The sequence below is a fragment of the Acanthopagrus latus genome, chromosome 17 (assembly GCF_904848185.1).
Source record: "Acanthopagrus latus isolate v.2019 chromosome 17, fAcaLat1.1, whole genome shotgun sequence".
Lineage (NCBI taxonomy): Eukaryota > Metazoa > Chordata > Actinopteri > Spariformes > Sparidae > Acanthopagrus > Acanthopagrus latus.
In genome coordinates this window covers 27963619-27983532 of record NC_051055.1, presented here as the reverse complement: position 1 = coordinate 27983532, position 19914 = coordinate 27963619, and the positions used below count along the sequence as shown (strand labels likewise).

Sequence of the window (19914 nt, the reverse complement as noted above, 5' to 3'; positions counted from 1 at the left end):
GTCAGCTGTTTTACTTTATTTCCCACTTCTTCGGGTCTGTTTGTTATTCAGCAGGATCTTTGATGTATTTTTCTTAAAATTCAGTGGAAAATTCAGTTTTGTTTTGTTTTTTTAGGGATGTTTTTGTGTGCTGGTCTCGATCAGAGAGCATCACCGTATACCTTCACCTCCTGAACCAAGATGTTTTTCCTGGTTCAAGATTGAAAGTTATTTGCTTTTTACAATCATATTTTATTTTGTTTAATCTTGGGTGAAGTGGGCATATAAAAAAATGTCCATGTTAGACCTCTGTTATATGTCCCGTTGAGTTGTATTGATCCCAAATGTTGCCGACAATGACGCAAAGAAATCTGTCAGTTTGTACAAAGGTAACTGTGTGTTTCTGTTGCTATGCCTTCTGGGAGAACATCAGGTGATACCTCAGAGAGCGAGGACGGAGCAAACCTGACTTAATGTAACATGAATACACTTTAATACATCATGTCCTCCACAAACACTTCTCACTGAGTGACGTCAGGGTGATTTTTGTTCAGCAAGGAAGACGAAATCTCTGGTAATCCCACTTCACATCGTCAAACTACGTCTTGTGTTTGTTCTACAGTAAATCAGAGACCACAAGCAGCCAAAAAATCACATACTGTGCATTTAATCTGCGACAATCCTCCATAATTTGATGCCTTTCGTCCGCTAGGTGGCGCTACAGCAGCATAATGTGTTTAAACAATGCTACAGCTAGACAGGAACATCAATAATGGATTAGACCTCAAAATCCCCTGGAAGCTCTCAGATACTGTTCTTTAATATCTGATGCCTGACGTTCCTTCTTGCTCTCTGTAATATCTGCACATGTGGAAAGATGAACGTCAAATGTTCCTCATTCTCCTGGTTCCTCTCCACTGCCAATAAACCAGAACATATTTAGAGAAGAAATAGTTACGATGTGACTGTGGTTATAGGGAATCAAGCTGTGATTAAGTTATGGCTGCGATTAAGCAAATAAAGATGGTAAGGTTATGAAAAGACGGGTCACTCTGTAGTTTTCAGATTCACTTGTTCACTTGCAAATCTTCTGGCTTACTTCATTCATCTAATTCCTTCATTTATCAAGATTAACAATTACAGTCTATTATATGAAAATAAAACCTCTTAGTCATCACGTGTGACGCACTAGAAGTGTGTTGTGGTGTTTTGTATCCACAGAGACTCTGCCGTCTGCCTGGATTCGCTTATTTTTCTGTGTTAAGAACGTTTCTGCGCGTCGTTAAGTTATTTTAAACAATAACTGTAAAGACATGAACACATTTCAGGCTCCTGTCGCTAATCAAAGAAAGCTAATTTAAAGTGCAGCCGAAATAAAGCATCAGTAACATTTACACTATTTTCACTCTCAGAATCCAGTTTTGTGGCATGAAAACTTTGACCTCCACGCAGTTTTGTTTTTTTGCGCAGTCAGACAACATGAGATCTGTGAGGAGAAAACATCTGATTCGGGACCTTTGAGCTGCAGCGTGAAAGCCGCGGTGGCTTCACCTGCCATGTTTGTTTATCCCGTGGCACCAGTTGATGGCGCCTTGATGTTCCCATGATATTTGCTCTGCATACCCAGATCTATTTTTGGTCCTGAGACATCTAACACCGTCAGCGCGCTCCTCCAGAGCCGCTCTGCCCCCGTGCGCCCACAGGCTCTCGCTGTGCTGTGTAACCATCCCGAGTTAACCTTTCCTGAAGGCGCAGGGAAGCCCGGGCATGGCGCACTCTTTAGCATAATGAGTATGTTCATCAAAGCGCCGCGATGTGCTGGATGGGGCCGCCGGATTCACCAAACACACGCGCCCATCAACACACCCGCGCTGATGTGTGTGTACGCATGGACATGTGTGCATGCGTGTGTGTCCCCGCTGAGCTGGGAATAGGGCCACAGGTGATGGTGCTCTAATTTACACATGCACACACACTCATTTACACACACACACACGCGGTGGACCTCAGCAGCGGCCGCCCTCGGACCTCATTTGAGGATGAAATCGTTTATGTGACCAAAGTGTCATCTATAATTAATGACCACTTGTGTGTAATTTAGAGGGATCTCACCTGTGGCCCTGTCCCCAGCTCAGTGGGAGCACACTCACACACACACACACACACACACACACACACACACACACACACACACACAGAACACAAACACATAACTCAAGTGACAAAATGATGTCATTAATTTACAAGTTTGCATTGGTGACTAACAAACTGAAGATTTATATTATTTTTCCTGATCATTGTGACTTTTCTGCATTTTGTTTAATTGGTCTCATGTATTAACTCGCTGACTGTATACTGGAAATTGTTTGCATGCAGCCAATCACATTTTTTAACTAGAAGACTTAAAGGACCAGTACCTCCCAAACAATGAAGATTCAGTTATTATCCATTCATCCACATGTTGATGGAGAAGTTTTGTAATCCGCAAAATATTTGTGGAGCCTCACAGCAAAACTGCTGCAGCATTCTGCTAAACTGGGATGAAAAAAAAAAAACGTAAATGCTTCAGATGCCCTTTTTTAGGTTGTAGTTTTTCTGAAGTGGGTGTGGGTGTAAATATTGTCTTGTTTTCAAATTACTGAGTGATCTTGGGGCTTCTGTAGACTTGTATTAAGCTGGATGGAGCCATTTTTTGTTTGGTTTCTTGATATTTTTACATTTTAAAAGCTACATCAGTTGGGAAAGTTGCTCCTTAAAGCCATTAGTTTGGTTTCAGTTGGGGCGGCACATTTAAGAGCTGTTCTGTACATTAAAAAAAGATGTTCAGTGGAGCTGGAAGTATTTAATCTAGTCCTGATTGTGTTTGCAGCTCTTCCTTTCAGGCTGTTTTTTGCCCCAACGACCTCCACAAAGAAGATATACGTCAACCTGTGTTTTAGCCAAGAGGCTTAATCTGGTGTTAGAAACTGACTGAAGTCATTTTAAATCAGTCCGTCAACGTTTTTACCGACTCAGAGCTTCTCAGACATTGAGTTTAACAGCTGGACAGTCAGAGGAGACTCTTAGAGAAACGTAACTCTCTTGCGTTGCACCGAACAAACAACCACAGCAGAAAAGTCGTGGATTAACTTTAAATAACAATCATCCACTGCAGTTGAGTCATGGATTATCCTAAAAGCTAATTAGCTGAATCACATTAAACAGCTTAAAAAGGTTGATGTCAGGATTGCTCAGGTTTGATTGATCCTCCTTCAACACAACCAATGACACAAACGTCCTCAGCTTGTCAGCTAACAGTGTAAACGTGTTAACATCGTTTACCTGAAAGAAATAGACATTAACAGTGAATTTAAATATCAGTTCAACGGTTTTCTCCTTGTGTTTGCTGTCTGCATTTCTAGCTTATGCTTAGTTTAGTTTTCTGCTCCTTGATTCGTGCTTGAGTCTTTCTTTTTTGGATTAATCTCGGTTATACCAGCCTTAACATTCATAACTGAAAACCACTGGGTTCATTTTAAGAAGCTCTCAAAAAGCGAACTGAGAATGATGATTGACTCGATTGCACTGAAGACTGAAATCAAACTTGCACCTGTTGACGTGTCACCTGAGGTGTCAGACCTTAGATGATAAACACCTGAAGTTTCATCACCAATACGAAATAGTTGATTAAGAGAATTGCTTTGTTGCATTTATGTCCGATGAATGGTTCTATGAGGAACAGTGTCACAAACAAGGCCACGCGTTTCATTTCTACAGGACTTATTGTAGCTGTTAATGAGCGACACTTTCACAACACACGTCTCAGTCAGTGGAAGGTAATCCAACACAGCGCGCCTGCAGTGAACACACAAGGTGATTAAACTGCAGTATCTGAGTTGGAATGTAAAAACAGGAGCACTAGAAACGTTTGCCGCAGTGTTTGTGTTTTGCAGGATGTCTGAATACGTGTTTGCGGCTCATTTATGATCGATGTGGTGAGAGATAATTTATGCCTGTGCTTTACACTTTTAATTACTGCACACAGCATGTCGCCTCATCCTCGTTTTGCATCTTGAATCTTTGTGTCGACTAGTGACTGCAGAGTGGCCCCGACTATGAGTGGATATGGATGGAAACTTAAGCTATATCTAACGAAGGCTTACTCTGAGATTCATTTCATGTCGACTGTCAATAAATATAGACATTTAGGATATTTTTCTGGCATGATAGTGAAGCAGAGGGGAAAGAGATCATGTCTCCAGCTGCAGTGACACAGTGGGACTACATTGATTTGAGCCACTGTGACGTCATTCATAAGTTTCTGAAGAGACGTTTGTGAATCCTTATGTGAGAGTCTCCAGCTGTCGCCCTGTTAGGCAGTGACTGACTCCGCCTAACTCTCGGCTAATCCAACAGTGGACAAAGAGGTGGAGCGTGGGTGGAGCTGACGTGAGCAGGATGAGGTGAACTGCTACAAAGCCGGCTAAGTCGAACAAGTTCACTGTGTTAGCCCTCTGTTAATGGCTCATTCTGTATCATTTGTGTCTATTCGAGTTACTTGCAGGAGCTTGATGGGTTTCTCCCCAAACAGCCAGAAAACCGCAGGCCTGTGACTAAACTCAACGCTTTGTACATAAATTAACTAAAAAACCATGTCCCCTTCATTTAGCAGTCAAATAAAAGGGATTAACAGTTAATTGTAGTGGATTTTGGCTCCTCCGTGGCTCATTGCTGCAAACAGGTTAAGCAGCGAGAGTGAAGATAAAACCACCTGTCTCTGAAATGTGATGAGATCTTCTCCTGACGTTAAAAGGCTCCAGAATCAGAGCAGAATCCGGCGACTGGGTGTTTATTCCTCCAGAACCTCCAGGTTCTGCCCACAGGTCAGCAGCTGTCGGCCGGCCTTCATCTGTTCTTTCTGATCTGTTAGCACAATGAACTGCACAGCAAGCAATGTTATTTAATTCTCCAAATGACAACAAAACATGGTTGAGAGCTGAATGACACGCTTTTGATTATCCATAACTTTGAGCCTTAATATAATTTAATTTTATAATTAGTTGAAATTCACTCTCCTTACAGTTATTATAAACTGGGAAAAAAAGCCTTGAACCAGGCTTTAAACATGGCATAATGGGATTGACTCGCTTTTGGAGGCGGCCTCAAGTGGCCGTTCAGGGAACTGCAGTTTTGTTGCAGTTCCATGTTTGCTTCATTTTTCAACCCTGGAGGTGACCAGCTGGTTTTACAGTAGTCAGTCAACATTATAAACAATAAAAAACTGTGGTTGTCTGGCTCAGCTGGTTGAGCTTAAATCAGCCAGGGACTTTATTTCTGCCTCTAACACTTTCCACTTGCAAAATTAGAATTAAAATGAAGGTATTTGAGGTGTGAAGCTTGTCAGTTCAGCATTAGATCACATCAGCAGTTCAGTTTGTGTGTTTGTTTTCAAGATGTTGGATATTTTATACTAGCATCAGTAGTGCTGGCTAAAAAAACAAAACAAAAACAAACTTCACCTATGAATCAGTGCAGCGCAACAGAAAGAAATACATTTTTCAAAGCGCTCACTGCGTCTCTGAAGGCAAGACGATGCGACTCAGGTCGTTTCTCAAGCTGCCAGTCGGAGTCGGAGCGCTCCGGGCGGCGTCATGTTAAACAAAACAGTGCATTGATGCAATGCACAAAGAGTTGGTTATGTCAATGCAATATTTATCACCTCTGATCAAGAAGAAATTAGTGTGAAAATAAGGTCGTAGATCATCGCGGGTTAGATTAAGTGTCAGAGGGGAACAAAAATCAATGGCTGTGTGCCTCTCGTTCAGTGTGGCCGGTAGAAAGTGCATCTAAAGGTGCTGTGGCCTCCGGACAGCAACGCTACATGAAGCTTATCGCCTCTGACACCCTTTAATACGGTGACCAACCAGAGGAGGGGTTGATGAACGTGAGCGTGTTGTTCAGATTCAGGCCGTTTGAGCTTCATTCGTCTGCCTTTTGCTCTGCTCAGTGTGGTTTATACATTATTTCTCTTGGTGTCAGATGTTTGTCTAAAGTGCCTCGTGTTGTTGTCTTTTCGCCCTCGCGGCCGCACGGTTTGTGTACGTCCTCTTCGTTCAGCTTTGCTTCGTGATTTGTTTGTGCAAATCGACGACACCTCAGCGGCTCTGGAAACACGAGCCGCTGTTTTTCTTTTGGTATGCCAGCTGTGACTACTACAGCCGATCTCACATGCACACCGCTAAAGTAATCATTGCTGTACACTTTGCATCGACGCACTGCAGGTACAATCACAGCAGAGGCTTTGCGGCTACTCGGAGAATTACAAACCTGCTACATACAGTTTGTCGCTCTTCTTTGTTTTTTTTCCCCCTGAAATCACAACTTGCTCCCACAGGAAATATAATGAATGAGCCTCGAAGATGCTCTGGAAGGATGCAGGAGCTTAAAGTCAGCCAACAGTTTAAGGAAATGGGCACTTTATGTTCACTTTTATTGCACTTACCATAAAGTCAAGTCCTCCTAATCTACCTTGAGAGTATCATCTTACTCAAACCGACTCCCTATTAATCCTGGGACAAGCTGGCCACTGTTGAAGACGCTCCTCACAGTCAGTCTGTCAGAGGAGTCCGCTGTTTAGCATCGGTCGGCAGATAACGAATGACAATCCGATCCAGCCAATGAGATGCTCCTAATTACCTAATGAACGGGGACATGAGGTGATTTGTTGCCATGGTGCGCTTGTTAGGTTAAGTGGTGGGAATCGACAGGATGGTCAGACGTTATCTCTTACAGTATCTGTTCTTACGGGGCGCTTAGTTGTCTTCATTCCCAGCCGAACCGAGTGAATCTCGATCCTGCTCTTCTGTAAAAACTAAGAGGCTCCAGAGGTCTGTGTTTAAGATGTGACTTTGTAGAAGATGCAGCCGCGCTGTAAGATGAAATGAGAGTCAGCGGGTTAACACAGCTTTTTAATGTGAAGTTGGCAGCTTGGATCACTGAATCCACTGTGGCTGCCGAGGAAGCTTCCTAATATGTGATTGGCAGCCATGATGAGATCTGTTAGGAGTCTCCAAATGCTAAATGCTGCTTCCTGTCTTATCTCCTTCAGGACAGGATACACTGCACCACCCTTTATGAAAGGAAAGGAGTGGCAGCAACATCTTAAGTAACCATGACTGACCACTTCAGTAACATCCACCGTGGCAAATTTATGTATCCTAGTGCAAGAGCAGCTGGATTCTCTTTACAAGTTTTTAAGGCTCGTTACGCAGCAAAAACCAAAATTATCTTTATTATTAATGAAGTATTCTCCCTCTTCTTCTTCTTGTCAGTGTGTTATGCTAGCACCTAATGTTGCTCCGAGCTGCTAGCATCAAGCAGAGATGATACCAGGCAACAGAGTTAAATTTTAAAGGTCTGCAGTCCACTGGTTGCGAAAAGAGGTCTGAATGTATGTAAGCGTATGAGAAAAATGACCACAGTTTTGCTAGTTTCAGGTTTTCTTGAACGCAGCATGATGTTCATTTTTTTTAAATAATGGTCCCATCTAAAGTGAAATAGACGATAAACCAGAATTCGCTTTTGGTTTCTTCAGAACAGCAGACCATAAACCAGTGGGTGATGTTGCAGTGGTGAAAACTTTCATGAGGCTACAATGTGTGAAATTGGTGCACTTCCTCTTTAAGATGCTTTACAAATCAATGCAATTAAAAAAAAAAATATTTGTAGAGTTTTGACAGTTTGACTTTACCCACAATCACCCAATTTTGCATCAGATGCAATTTAACATTTTCTCTCGAGTTGAAGGTCCAATTTATAAGAAAGTTGATTGCTGAGCATCATTCCAAACTTGTCAAACACTAACACCTTTGGTCGCTGGTTGGCCTCGACCCACCGACCCAAAGGACCTGAGTTCTTTCCATTGTCTTTTCATGTACTTGTGTCATTTTTAAAACTTGCTTTTCAACTTCAGATAATCAAGGTTGCCAAACAGACCAAAAAAGCATCAAATCCAGCCTCGACAAAGCAACAACAGAGTCCAAAACATTACCTGAACTGTATCTGGCTCCAGCGTCTCCATCACTCACCAACCGCGAGCTTTGAATGTGCTTTTCAAATCAGCCGCCTTCATTTGTTTATTTGCAAAATTGCCTACGCCTGTGTTCATGTGTTGAGACGACAGAGCATACAGACGGATGATGGTGACGATGAGAATGTGGGATGTGTTGTTGTGGAAAGCCTCTCAGCGTGGCCCCGTCGTCCTCCCGCCTCTTCCCCCCCTCCTCCCTCTGCTCCCATCCCTCTTCTATTGACCATGTTGCACATTATAAATCAACTGTGAGTTGGGCTACCTTGCAAGTACCCTAATGAAAGCTCATTTATAAAGTGGCTAAATGGTCCTGACAAAAGTCCTAATGAGGAAATCAATAATTCAGTGATTGTTACTCTTCTTATACTAATACGTCCCTCTTGTAGCGCTTTGATTCCAGCTAAGAGAAAGTCATTTTTTACCGTGTTCAGTTCTGCATGTCAGCACTGTTGTAGGTTTTTGTTTTTTCTCTTCTGTCCTTGAAGCCTCGTGATGAATTGTGCGTTGTTGTCTGTTGTTTCTTGGAAAGATGAAAAGGCTATTGTGATCTGACGCTGCTTTAAGGCCCAGACACTGCTTCCCATGATGCACTTTTGATGATTTGCAGCCGCTGTCGACACTTCGTGCCGCTTTGATTTTTGTATTTTAATTAACTATTCTGCTAATTTCTCTGCTTTTATTTTATCACTGTTCGAGGGTGCTGTCCATCGCTGCCCTGTTAGCGTAGCTCTGAGGCTAGCCTACCTGCTGGCTTAGACAGAGTATCAGCTCTCAGCTTGGGAGTTAAGTCTTCTTCACTCTCCACTAAATGTTTGCAGAATGTTTCTCCTCCCCTGGTGTTGCAGTCTCTTGGCAACATGCTGTTGTTGGAGACACCCAAGAAACATTATACAGAAACTCGAAGCAATTACATGTATCATGTATTTTTTATGAAAGTTTTGCTGACCTGTCGTGTCAGTTAGCACCTATAACAAAACATGAAAAACCTCCATCGTGAGATTAAAGTTGTCTCCTGCTGATGCTATATTTATAGTGTTGTTTTATGAATTTAATGTAAATAGCTTGAACAGCAATACTGCTGATCAGCCGGTCTGATTGCTTGTGTATGTGATTGGCCCCCATAGGGTGATGTCTGATTGAAACTGATTTGGACTCAATGATGCACTACAGCGTTTCGTGTTGACTGTTTGGACTTTGCAGATCGGGTGTTTCTTCTAGAGAGATCCGCATCCTCATACCTAAATGAACGAATGGGAGTATTGCCATTACTAAAGTAACAAGATCGGTAAAGCTCATCGGCGACCGTCGTATCAGACCTTCGTTGATGCTCGCTGTCTGGTTGGGATGGCAAGAATTGGTGTTTGGGTTAAAATAACCATGTTACTTACTTAACTACAGTTATAAACATACTTAGCATTACGTAAATAACTCTGTTTCCAACGCTGACTTTTGATTTTACATCGGACAAGAACAGCAGTCTCTCTTGGGTAAAAGTCCTGTGCTTATTTCTTTATTCATTTTATTCTACTTTGTCTGATTTCCTCCTTTGCTGCCGTTATAATCACTGTGGCCACTAGAGGTCGCCACTTAACAAGAAATGTAAATATGTGTGGTAAAAGGCTGCTCCAACCTGTATGGTTGTTATTCTGATGAGGTCTGACAGAAAAGCTCATCTCTGCTAACGTTAGCGTAACATTGCAAAGTTTACCTCTGTTGAGCAGCGTGAGAAGGTTTGTGTGAGATCTGCAGTCAACGCTCACGACTGTAAAACAGTTTTCTCCCCGTTGGAAGTCCTGTTGGTCTGCATGCGTGTAATCATGAGCGAATTTAAAATAGCATAGCAGTGTGTGGACAGATGGTGACTCACCCCTGCGAGGTCATTGATCATCAGCCTCAACAATGGGAGTGTGTGCTGTAGGAAGCCCGGGGAGCAGCACCCCAGTCCTCTGTTAATTGCTGGGGCAGGTAGATTACCCTCTCACGCCCCTCACTGGGCCTTAATGTTGGGCACGGGAACCCTCTGACCACCCCATGTGCCCCCTCAGATGCCTCCTTAACTGGCTTTAGATCCATCATTGTGCTTCGATACGTGATTAATGAGCCACATTATGCGTTCTCTGGAGATTAATGACAGTGTGATTTTGGTCAGCGGTAAACACAAGAGGTATATTTCCTGTGGAGTTTAGAAAGATTCCCCTTTTTTTTTTTTTTTTTTTCCTCTCCAGTGCACGAATCAAACACAAGCTCACCTTTACAGAGCGGCAGCTTTTTCTTTTTCATGAGCTCAGCATAGACGTGACTGTAGACAGAGGAGACAAGAAGAAGAAGAGATGCTATGAGCTCACAGGCTTCAAGATTTTGACGTGAGAAGAAACACTCCCATGTTTCCTCTTTTTTTTTCGGTCCCTTTGCAGTTTCCGTTCTGTCTTGTTTCTTTCAGAACAAAGAATAAGCTGTGGTACTTTGAGTTCGGCACTTCGGAGACCTTTTCGGCCACATGTAAGAAGCTCCACGACTTTCTGGAGGTTGAGGTAAATCAAACCACATATCGTCTTTGTTTTGAGCCCTATAGAAAAACACAGCGAGTCACTGCATTCACTCTTATAGTGAATACTTTAATGCGAATCCCAATCTGTTGTACGGTGTCTGTATTATTACAAGTATTTGATTAAACCAAGTGAACAAATACTGAGGAAAGACTTAATGTTGCCTCCTGAAAATATTCTGGTCAGCCCTCGTTCCATAAATAGCACAAATGTGTACTAGTTTCAGATTGAAGCAGACAAAGTGTTGATGTGTGAAGGCTATCTGTGCACCTTCCCACCAGCTTCTCACTGAACCTCAGTTCAACACACAGGTAATTAGCCCTACGTGACCCTGCTGTGTGTGATATTGAGTGATAATGAAGATGCCGTCTATACAGGTTATCTTCCCCCCTTGCTTAGAGCTATCCACGCAGTGCAGAGGTCTTTATTAATTAGTGCTGGTTAGGTAGCAGAAGTGGTGGAGGGGAGCAGGTATGAAGAGCCGCACTGGTTAAGAAAGCCATTATTATATGATGTGTATATACATGAAGCTGTTGGCTTAACAGAAGGTGATTCTAGAAACAAACTCAGGGAGACAAAGAGAAAATGTTTAGGCTGAGAGGTTCAGAAAAAAAAAAAGAGGTTCAGGGAAAGATGGTCATTGTTGCTCACCTGTCTCGACTGTTTCTGCTTTGATTTCTAAACATTTTACAAGCTCAGATCTTCTTACTACTCGACGACTATTAGCGTTCAAATTGGTGCTGCTTACCAAATGCTGTGCATCCAAATTTATATACAATATAGTGTTTATTTAGTCTTGAAACCGACTCCATCCTCCTTCCAGGGATGAAACAAACATCACATCTTGGATTTGGTCATTTTGAATCCTGACTGAATCGTGACGTTTGATTGGCTGTTTGACACAGCCGACGACAGAGAGTTACCTGAGGGAACAGCCATTTTAATGGGGGCAACACTAAGTCTTACATTGAGAAACATCTCTGAGGAACATTTAAATATAAAACTACTTCTTTTTCAAATGTCCACTGCAAAGGTTTCTTTGTTGATTGCGGTTTTGCTCAACTGAAACCTCTAAGTTCAACTCATGAAGGTAGGCAACTCATTTTCATCTCTCTTTTCCAAAAGTGCGATGGTGTTACTCTGGACCTCAGCAGCATCTCCCTGGAAGGCATCGCCATCCTCAACATTCCCAGCATGCACGGCGGCTCCAACCTTTGGGGCGAGAGCAAGAAGAGGAGGGGCAACCGCAAGGGAGGCAAAAAGAGCCAAGACAAGAGGACGCCGGTGCTCGACCCCAAAGAGCTCACGTTTGCCGTTCAAGGTAACGTTGACACCTGAAATCATAAGTTTGTGATTATTTAATGGTCGTCTGCAGTGAGCTAAACCACTAAAGCACATATCTGACTGGAAAACACCAATATGTCATCATGAGATTTACCATTGCAAGATGTGTTGTGGGTGTAATGGCAGTGGTGGTCAGTCCACCAATTCCATACACACTTCAGTATCTCCCTGTCTCATTGATTCCCATGAGATTCTGTCCTGACATTCATGGTGCTCAGAGGATGAATCCTTGTGACTATTGGTGATGCCAGGGATTTTTATCTGGCACCACCAGTGGGTCAAACTTACTTATCCTGTAAAATATCTCAGAATCTACCGTATCGATTGCTTCAAATGTTGTGCAGACATTCAGGGTCCCCAGAGGTTGAATCCTTGTGACTTTGGTGATCCCAGGACTTTTTATCCGGCGCCACCGACAGGTCATAGTTTTTCTTATCTGGTGGAATATCTCACAATCCACCAGACGGCCTGATGATCCTCATTCACACTTTATGTTTACTGCTAATTTGCAAATGTTAGCATGCTTACACGCCGAACATCAGCACGTCAAGAGTCTTATTTTGAGCACAGAACCTTTGAAGATGTGTTTTTTAATATGTGACATACAGTTAAAAAAATGGTGAGTCATCGACAGCTTTAAAAAGAAAATACCAGTTGGCGCCCGAACACACACAGACAGTCCGTGTCCTTGCTCCTATCAGATAGATCAAAGACTAAACTTGGGACCAAACTTTTCCCGAGCGCATGAATATTTCACCGATGACAAGGTGAATCATAGCCAGCAGGTTTTGTTTGCAAAAAAGGAGGTACAATCATGTCAGTGTTTGGAACTGTCACTTGTGTATTAATGGTCTGTGTAGGCTCCGGTGGACAGGCTCAGTTAATGGGAGCGGACTGAGGGGGGTGTTGGGCATACCCCTGAATCCATTTACGTCAAAAGGAAGCCCGTCAATGAGAATATATGAATGAACGGAGCAGAATGAGTCAGCTGCTCTGTGGTGAAGCGGTGTGAGTCTGTTTGAAGGACTCATCAGGACGAGAAAAGAGAAAGTCGCGGTGCAAGAAGTGTTTAAATCCAAAATGTAAACGTGATAAAACCACAGTGGGCAAACGTTAAACTGATAGTAAAGGTTCTGGATTATGACATTGGATATATTACCATGAATTTATATATATTCAAGGTTTTCTTCAACTTTATTTCTTTCTCCAGCTCTTCCAGCAGATCACTAACAAATCTAATGTTTTTTTTTTTCCCAGAAGCTTCAACTTTACACTGTATTTCTTTTTAATTACAAATGTTAGCATGCTGACTGAACTGAACATGGTAAAATGTGAGCTTGTTAGCATTTTGCTCCTCTAAGTTTTGCCTCACTGACATTAGAGGTGCAAAAATTAATCACTGTTTTAATCATTGTTTAACTGGGTAAAAAATAGGTTCACATCCTCTGATTTTTTAAGTGTGAATATTTTCTATTTTCTTCTCTCCTCTATGACAATAAACTGAATATTGTTCAGTTTTTGTTTTATTTTTTACCCATTTTCTGAGATTATGTAGATCAAACAGCTCATCAACTAGAATGGCACTGAGTTGAATGCACACCTCCATCAAGCTCCGGCAGTCCCCTTTAATTCAATAAAGCCTTGTCCAATATCAAATGAAACATATTTTAAACCTGCAAGATCCAAATTTTTAGCAGGACCAACATCAAATTATCCTTGATCTTAGACAACAGCCACCTAAATTTGGCTGTTTTGTTTTCATCAAGATCAAGATTATTCCCTGAGAAATTAACAACAATGTTGTGTGGAAACAAAAAAAATGACCTGGATCCATCTATTCATCCGATTCTGCACCAAGAGTCAGCACTGTCTGTTCTGGGTGGAGATCCGTCCTCCATCCAAGTTTGGTGGATATCAGTTCAGTGGTTTTTGTATCATCCTGCTGTCGAACCAATGAACCAGCCCTCAAACAGACACGGGCAAAAACATAAGCTCCTTGGCGGAGGTAATAAATCCAGTAAATAATTGTTAGTTGCAGCCTTTGCAGAGATAATAATGTACCTGTAGAGTATTGATCTTGTTATACAGTATGTGGACAGTGCCGTCAATACCGCTGTAAAGTTGAGATTGATTAAAGGGTTCAACATATTTCACTACTGATTAACTAAATTCTCTTTAGTCTGAGATATTTCATAGAAGAAATTGTAATTAAGCTCCAACATGGCTGTTTTTGTAGTGCTCGTGGAAAGTTGACATGTTAGAAATGTTTACTTTTTTAATTTTGAATGCAAAACTATAATCAGCACCATTGAATAAGACTCTCTGAATTACAAGAGAATGAAAAATATATATATGTCTGAAAACGTTAACGCAGATATGTTTTTTTCCTCGCCATCACCACGAATCCTGGATTTGTTTGTTTCCTTTGTGTTTCATTCCCCATCATGTCTGACTCCTGCCCGCTCAGGTGATGCACAGTATGTTTGTAGGTTTCTCGGTGAGAAGGTGCGTTTGTACTCGGGGATGAAGTGGATGTTACAATCAGTGTCGGGCTTGAAACATGGCGAGTCGGTGAGGATCTCCAGACGTGGCTGCCGGTGATCCCTTCTGAGACTTCATCGGGTCAAAACATGACTGGTGGAGAAGACAGATCTCTGTGAAGCTGTCGATGGAGCTTCTGGTTTTTTGTTTTTTTTTTACCATGATGTGATTCCAATTTTGTTTGTTTCAGCAGCAGTTCAGTCGCACCCTCGGAGAACACTGATGTTAAAGCTTGTTAAAAACATGGCAAATTAGTCCCAACGTTACAGTCGCAGCATTCACGCTACTTGTGATTTTTTTTTTTTTTTTAAAGTGAGAACCTGAGAAAACAAAATTAAATGATTGTAAATTACAGCAAGGGCAGCAAGGGAGTCGGAGGAAGAGGAAACAGCTCAGTCCTGAACTAATCAGCTCGAACAAAACAATCTTCTAACAAGTTCTTTTGTGTATCTGGCATGCGAAAAACTTCGCTAATGTGACGATGTGACTGTCAGACGGCGGTGCGGTGTGCTGCAGAGGGCAGACGGTGAATAGCTGATCAATTCAAAGCCCAACCTCGCCGCGATGAACACTCCATTAATCCCTGAATAAAAATCAATCAGTTTGGTGTTTGAGGTTGGACAAAAAAAAAAAAAAAAAAGAAGGGCCATCCCGGGAAGGCACTTAGTTTGAGTGGGGAGTGTGCGCCGCTACGTCTCTGCGTGTTTGCGCCCCATTTTGTGCATGTTTATCGATGTGTGTATGTGGGCGTGCACCTGTGTGTGTGTGTGTGTGTGTGTGTGTGTGTGCGTGAATGGATTGCCCTTGTGGAAGGTGCCCTCAAGGTGAGCAGCCCTAACTTGTCAGATCAAGAGGACTGCGTATTTAGAGGTAAACACAGGAGTGCATTAACCCAGAGGGAGCACCGCCGAGCACAACGCACAGATCAAACTGTTGGCAGGGATTATTTTGTGTGTGTGTGTGTGTGTGTGTGTGTGTTTGTGGACGGGTAGGTGGAGGGCGGCTACGGGATAAAAAAACTCTGACCTTTCGGGAGCTGTTAAATCGTCCCGCTGGTGACGCCAGGAGACAAGCCCCTCAGGTGGAAGGGAATGGCTGCGGAGTGAATTATTTAAAATGGGACTGAGGTTTTTCTAGGGGAGGGAGGAGGAGGAGGAGGAGGGAGGGAGGAGGAGGAGGAGGGTGGTGGGGATGGCGTCCATGCGTGGGTGGAAGGGTTTGACGTTTGGGACTGATGCCCCGTGACAAGCCCCATGAAGCTTTCATTGGAGGATCAGCCTCCTCGCACCCTCCTCCTCCTCCTCCCGCCATCCCTCTTTAGTTTTACTTTCAGCTGATCGGCCTCCCTCACTGTCTCTCTTTTATTCCTCCGCTCTCACCCTGTTGCTCCACATGTGTCAGTGTGCAGCCGGCGGCCTCGACAGGTCGTCGTCTGACAGCGACAAGGACGTCGTCTCTCATCCCGCGCTCTGACGGGGAAAACTGCTTTTGTGAATCTCCCATATGGACATTCATTCACACGACTGTCTTATCCGCTCCGCGTTGTCACCTTTAGTGCCTCTCCGTGTGTGTTGTGTGTTTATACCAGTCAAATATTGCCTTCATCACCCGAGCGAGGCGCATGGTGTCGAGTGGAGGTTGGGTGAGGGTTGGTCTCAGTTTATATTTGGCCACAGGCTGCTCATCATGTCTGTTAATAATTCAACCTCCGTCTTGCGTCAACAGCTCGGTGACTTCATTTGTCCTCCCAGTTTATCTCTGGGAAGTAAACATGATGGGTTCTTCTATATTTGGCACAGTCCACTTCTGATTATTGTTCCAGGTAGATGGTGTTAAGAAATAATAGTCGGTAATTCATGAGAAAAACAATGGATCATACACGATAAAATCCGACCTCTCAATCATCTCTGAAGATTGAATCACCGTGACATCACGCTGATAACTGTCAGTTCCAGGTCAGTCTGACTCTGACTGTAGACTCCAACAACAACAAGTCGGCACGTCACTCTAACGCTAACCTGGCTGCTAATGGTACAAACTTAACCGAGCTAGCAGCTGTTAGCTTTTCTTTAGCAGGATTAGGCCAGTTTAATGCCATGGCTCGCCGCCCCACACATAAAACAAGTTCCACTGAGATTGTTTTGCAGGAGAAACCTCACAAGGAAAAGGAAATGTTGGCCTGGATGTGCGTTATGTGTCAGTACAAATATCTGGAAGCCCGGTGATACTGGCTGTTGACCTAGAGGACTGAATCATCGGGATCTCAGGTTGCTCAGATGACAGTTTTGTGACTCTTGGACCATTGTGGGGAAATTATAGCCAGAAAGCATAAAGATGTATTGTGCTAAGTGTCAAACATTTCACACAGAGATCATGCAGACTTGTGTCTGAACCAGTTTTTTGGACCAGTCAGCTCCAGTGAAGGAGTGACTGGCAGCTACAGGTGTAGTTTAGGTGTAACAACCAGCTAGAAAAGGCAACTGCTGGCATTAGTGGCTCCTTAAGAGTTCAGCACTGAGGCTGTTACAGCATCAGAAGACTTTTCTTGATGGTAAAGATGTTATCACTCTTCTGACTGGCTCCGCTGGTTTGTTGATCTAATTGAAGTTAGCTTGTGATGGACAAGTGGTTCATCCAGTCACCTGCCAGGTATGTTTTGAAAGTGTCTGCCCTTTTCCCAACAGTTCCCAGGGACAACTTCTTCTCTTCTGTGTGTCTCAGAAATCAAAGTGTTTTGAATCATCTCTGCAAGCCATAACAACTGTAGAAAGTGTGTTTGCATGAGCCCTGTCTTCACTTCTCATGAATTCTGAGTCTGAATTCTGAGGTTTGGTAAAAAAAAAATCCCCCAGGTCATCTAGAAGTGAACGGTTATGCAGGTCAAATATATTGAGTTGTGTTCTTATTAAACATCCAATGGCTGTACAGAGTACTGACCTTGTTATATTTGACAGAGAGGCTCTATCGTTGTTCAGGCGGTAGGCACTCTTGGGTAAACTGGATCTTTGTAGCCCTGGGCAACAAGGAATCCCTATCGCCGTGGTGACGCTGTTCATCATACGTGTCAGCGCGGGCCTGTGTGAGACTTTTGCATTAGCGTGAGAAGTCACAGCCGGGGGGAGCCGCTTTAAAGCCCGGTGTCAGGAGGTCAACCTGCTGGGTGTGTACACACGCTCTTCCACGCCGACCCTGGAAAGCACTGCACTCACAGTCCGGCACAGAGATCGGGCCAGACGCATGTCCATCACCATGGTGACAGCTGGACACCGCAGCTCGGCAGCAACAACAACACCTCACGACAGCAGCAACATTACCTGCGACACTCCTTCAGGAAACTCGGATAAACACGACAGCGACGGAGCAGCGGCGGTGACAGCGAGCTAACGCGCTCGCACGCACCGAGTGCCTAAAAATGGGTCTTAGTTTCAATTAGTGTCTGCGTTGCTCCCAGCAGCGAGGCAGCAGCTTCTTAATTTGTGGAGGGACGAGTCGGTGGAGAGTCGGAGGCAGAGCGGGCCGCTGAAAACAGATGGGCCCTGCGTGACACTGGGCTTCCAGCAGGGGCAAAATCAATGCTCATAACTGCAAAACAGAAGAGAAATTAATAATTATATTATCTCAAGATTGCTTTGCATTGCCGGTGCAATCTAATTAATAGCTGTTCTGTTTGTAGCTTGTTGTTCTTGTTGCCTCTTTTCTTTTTTTTCTGTCTGTGAAGTCAGGAGCATCACGTCATGTGCTTTTCATGACTTTCTTCCTCTCTCTTCTTCCCTTCCTCAGCTTTCCCTTCATCTCTTATTATTCCTCTCACTCCCTGTGAAAGGATCTTGGTTTCATGATAACACCAGCAACATTTAAGGGCAACAATAACCATAAACATTGTATTTATTAAACATTTACTGAACATTATTTGCAGCTTAAAACAGACTGAAGTAGTTCTGCTTTTCCATCTTAACAGTAAGAAAGAGAAGAGAATTTTCAATTTGCAGCAGCTCTGGTTGATTAAGCTGCATGTGTTGAAGATGTTTCTGTGTGTTTCTGTGTGTTTCAGACTTGTCTGACCAGCTCCTGGAGGTGGTGGGGCTGGAAGGAGCCATGGAGATGGGTCAGATCTACACCGGGCTGAAGAGCGCTGGAAGACGCCTGGCGCAGTGTTCCTCCGTGACCATCAGGTCAGCGTTCAGCGTTCGAGTCGACCAATTAAGTCACTATCGTCGTTTGTTTGTTGGCACCTTCGCAAGATTCTGTTAGCTTCGATTATCAAGTCAAAAATCAACAATGTTTTGTCTGTTTGAGGCTAAATTGTGTGACAGAAACAAAGTATTCAGATATGAAATGGTTTTCACTTCCTGTGAGTCGAACACTGGGTCTCCTGTTGCAACCTTTTAGGATTTAAATTTGCCGTAACAAACGTTTTCACAAAGTGTAATTGTCCCGTGTCCTTTCCACTGACAGAACCAGTAAATCCCTCCCGATGCAGATTGATGGGGAACCGTGGATGCAGACGCCCTGCACAGTAAGTCATTAAATGTGTCCACTGCGTCGCCTCATTCTGTAACGCATGCAGGTGGTTCACGCAGACTGGCGACCATCAATCAAAATATTTAAGTGGTGGCATATGTTAGGGTAAAAAAACCCAAATCAAATACTTATTTATACAGAGGTAACGTTGCATATAGTGCATGAGCTGCAGCAGAATGACATTATTGGAACGATGTGTCTTAACTGTTGATGAGACGGTGAGTTTGAAGACGGAGACAATATGCGTCAGGGAATCGTTTAAATTGGAGCCGATGATTAACAGGAGCTTAAAGAGTAAATTCACACCGGAGCGAGAAGATGTTTTCGCTCAGCCTCTCCGGTTGAACATTCTGTAGCACCTTTGGTGACACCCATCGCTCAAGTTGGGTGTCATCCGACGTGCGATCTGTTGCACATATAAGAGCGACGTGTCAATGTACTGATCCGAGTGTACATCTACTGCACATCACCGCGGCGAGGTGACAACTCGACGACGGCTGACAACTTTTGTTATTTAAGAGAGACAATAAAGAGTTTGCTAACTGAGCGTTAGCTGCCTGTTAGCTCTGCTGGCTCACAAATGGGACGGCGGCTTCCAAATTCAGAAGTTGTTTCCTTAAAAGTGTCTTCAACGTGACGGAGCGAATCATCTTGATGGCTCTCTACTGACTTCCAGTTGGAGGAATATTGAGCCAGTTTCTTTGAGCAGGTCGTCTGACTGCAGCGTTTCCTTTGGAATTAAGTGAAATTGCAGCAAAGTTTCCCCATTTTGAACCTGTGCATCATCCGTGCTTTTGATATTCAGTCGAGAATCCAAAATCAAAATGAATCCGATGCCGAAAAATAGATAACATTGTACTTTTGATTTTATGCAGAGATCAAAAAATAGGAATATGATAAAAATAAAAAAAAACT

At 43.3% G+C, this 19914-nt stretch overlaps 1 protein-coding gene across 10 annotated transcripts in view; it reads left to right on the top strand.

Annotated features, from left to right (window-relative positions):
- Positions 1 to 19914, top strand: part of dgkb (diacylglycerol kinase, beta) — a 95064-nt gene that overhangs the window by 69826 nt on the left and 5324 nt on the right. For 9 of the 10 annotated variants that reach the window (XM_037073222.1, XM_037073220.1, XM_037073225.1 and 6 more), the window contains 4 exons: positions 10488 to 10578; positions 11719 to 11914; positions 18530 to 18650; positions 18934 to 18994. In XM_037073222.1, the coding sequence (XP_036929117.1) occupies positions 10488 to 10578; positions 11719 to 11914; positions 18530 to 18650; positions 18934 to 18994 (469 nt within the window). The remainder of the gene's footprint in view (positions 1 to 10487; positions 10579 to 11718; positions 11915 to 18529; positions 18651 to 18933; positions 18995 to 19914) is intronic. The other variant, XR_005070529.1, reaches the window with a different exon arrangement.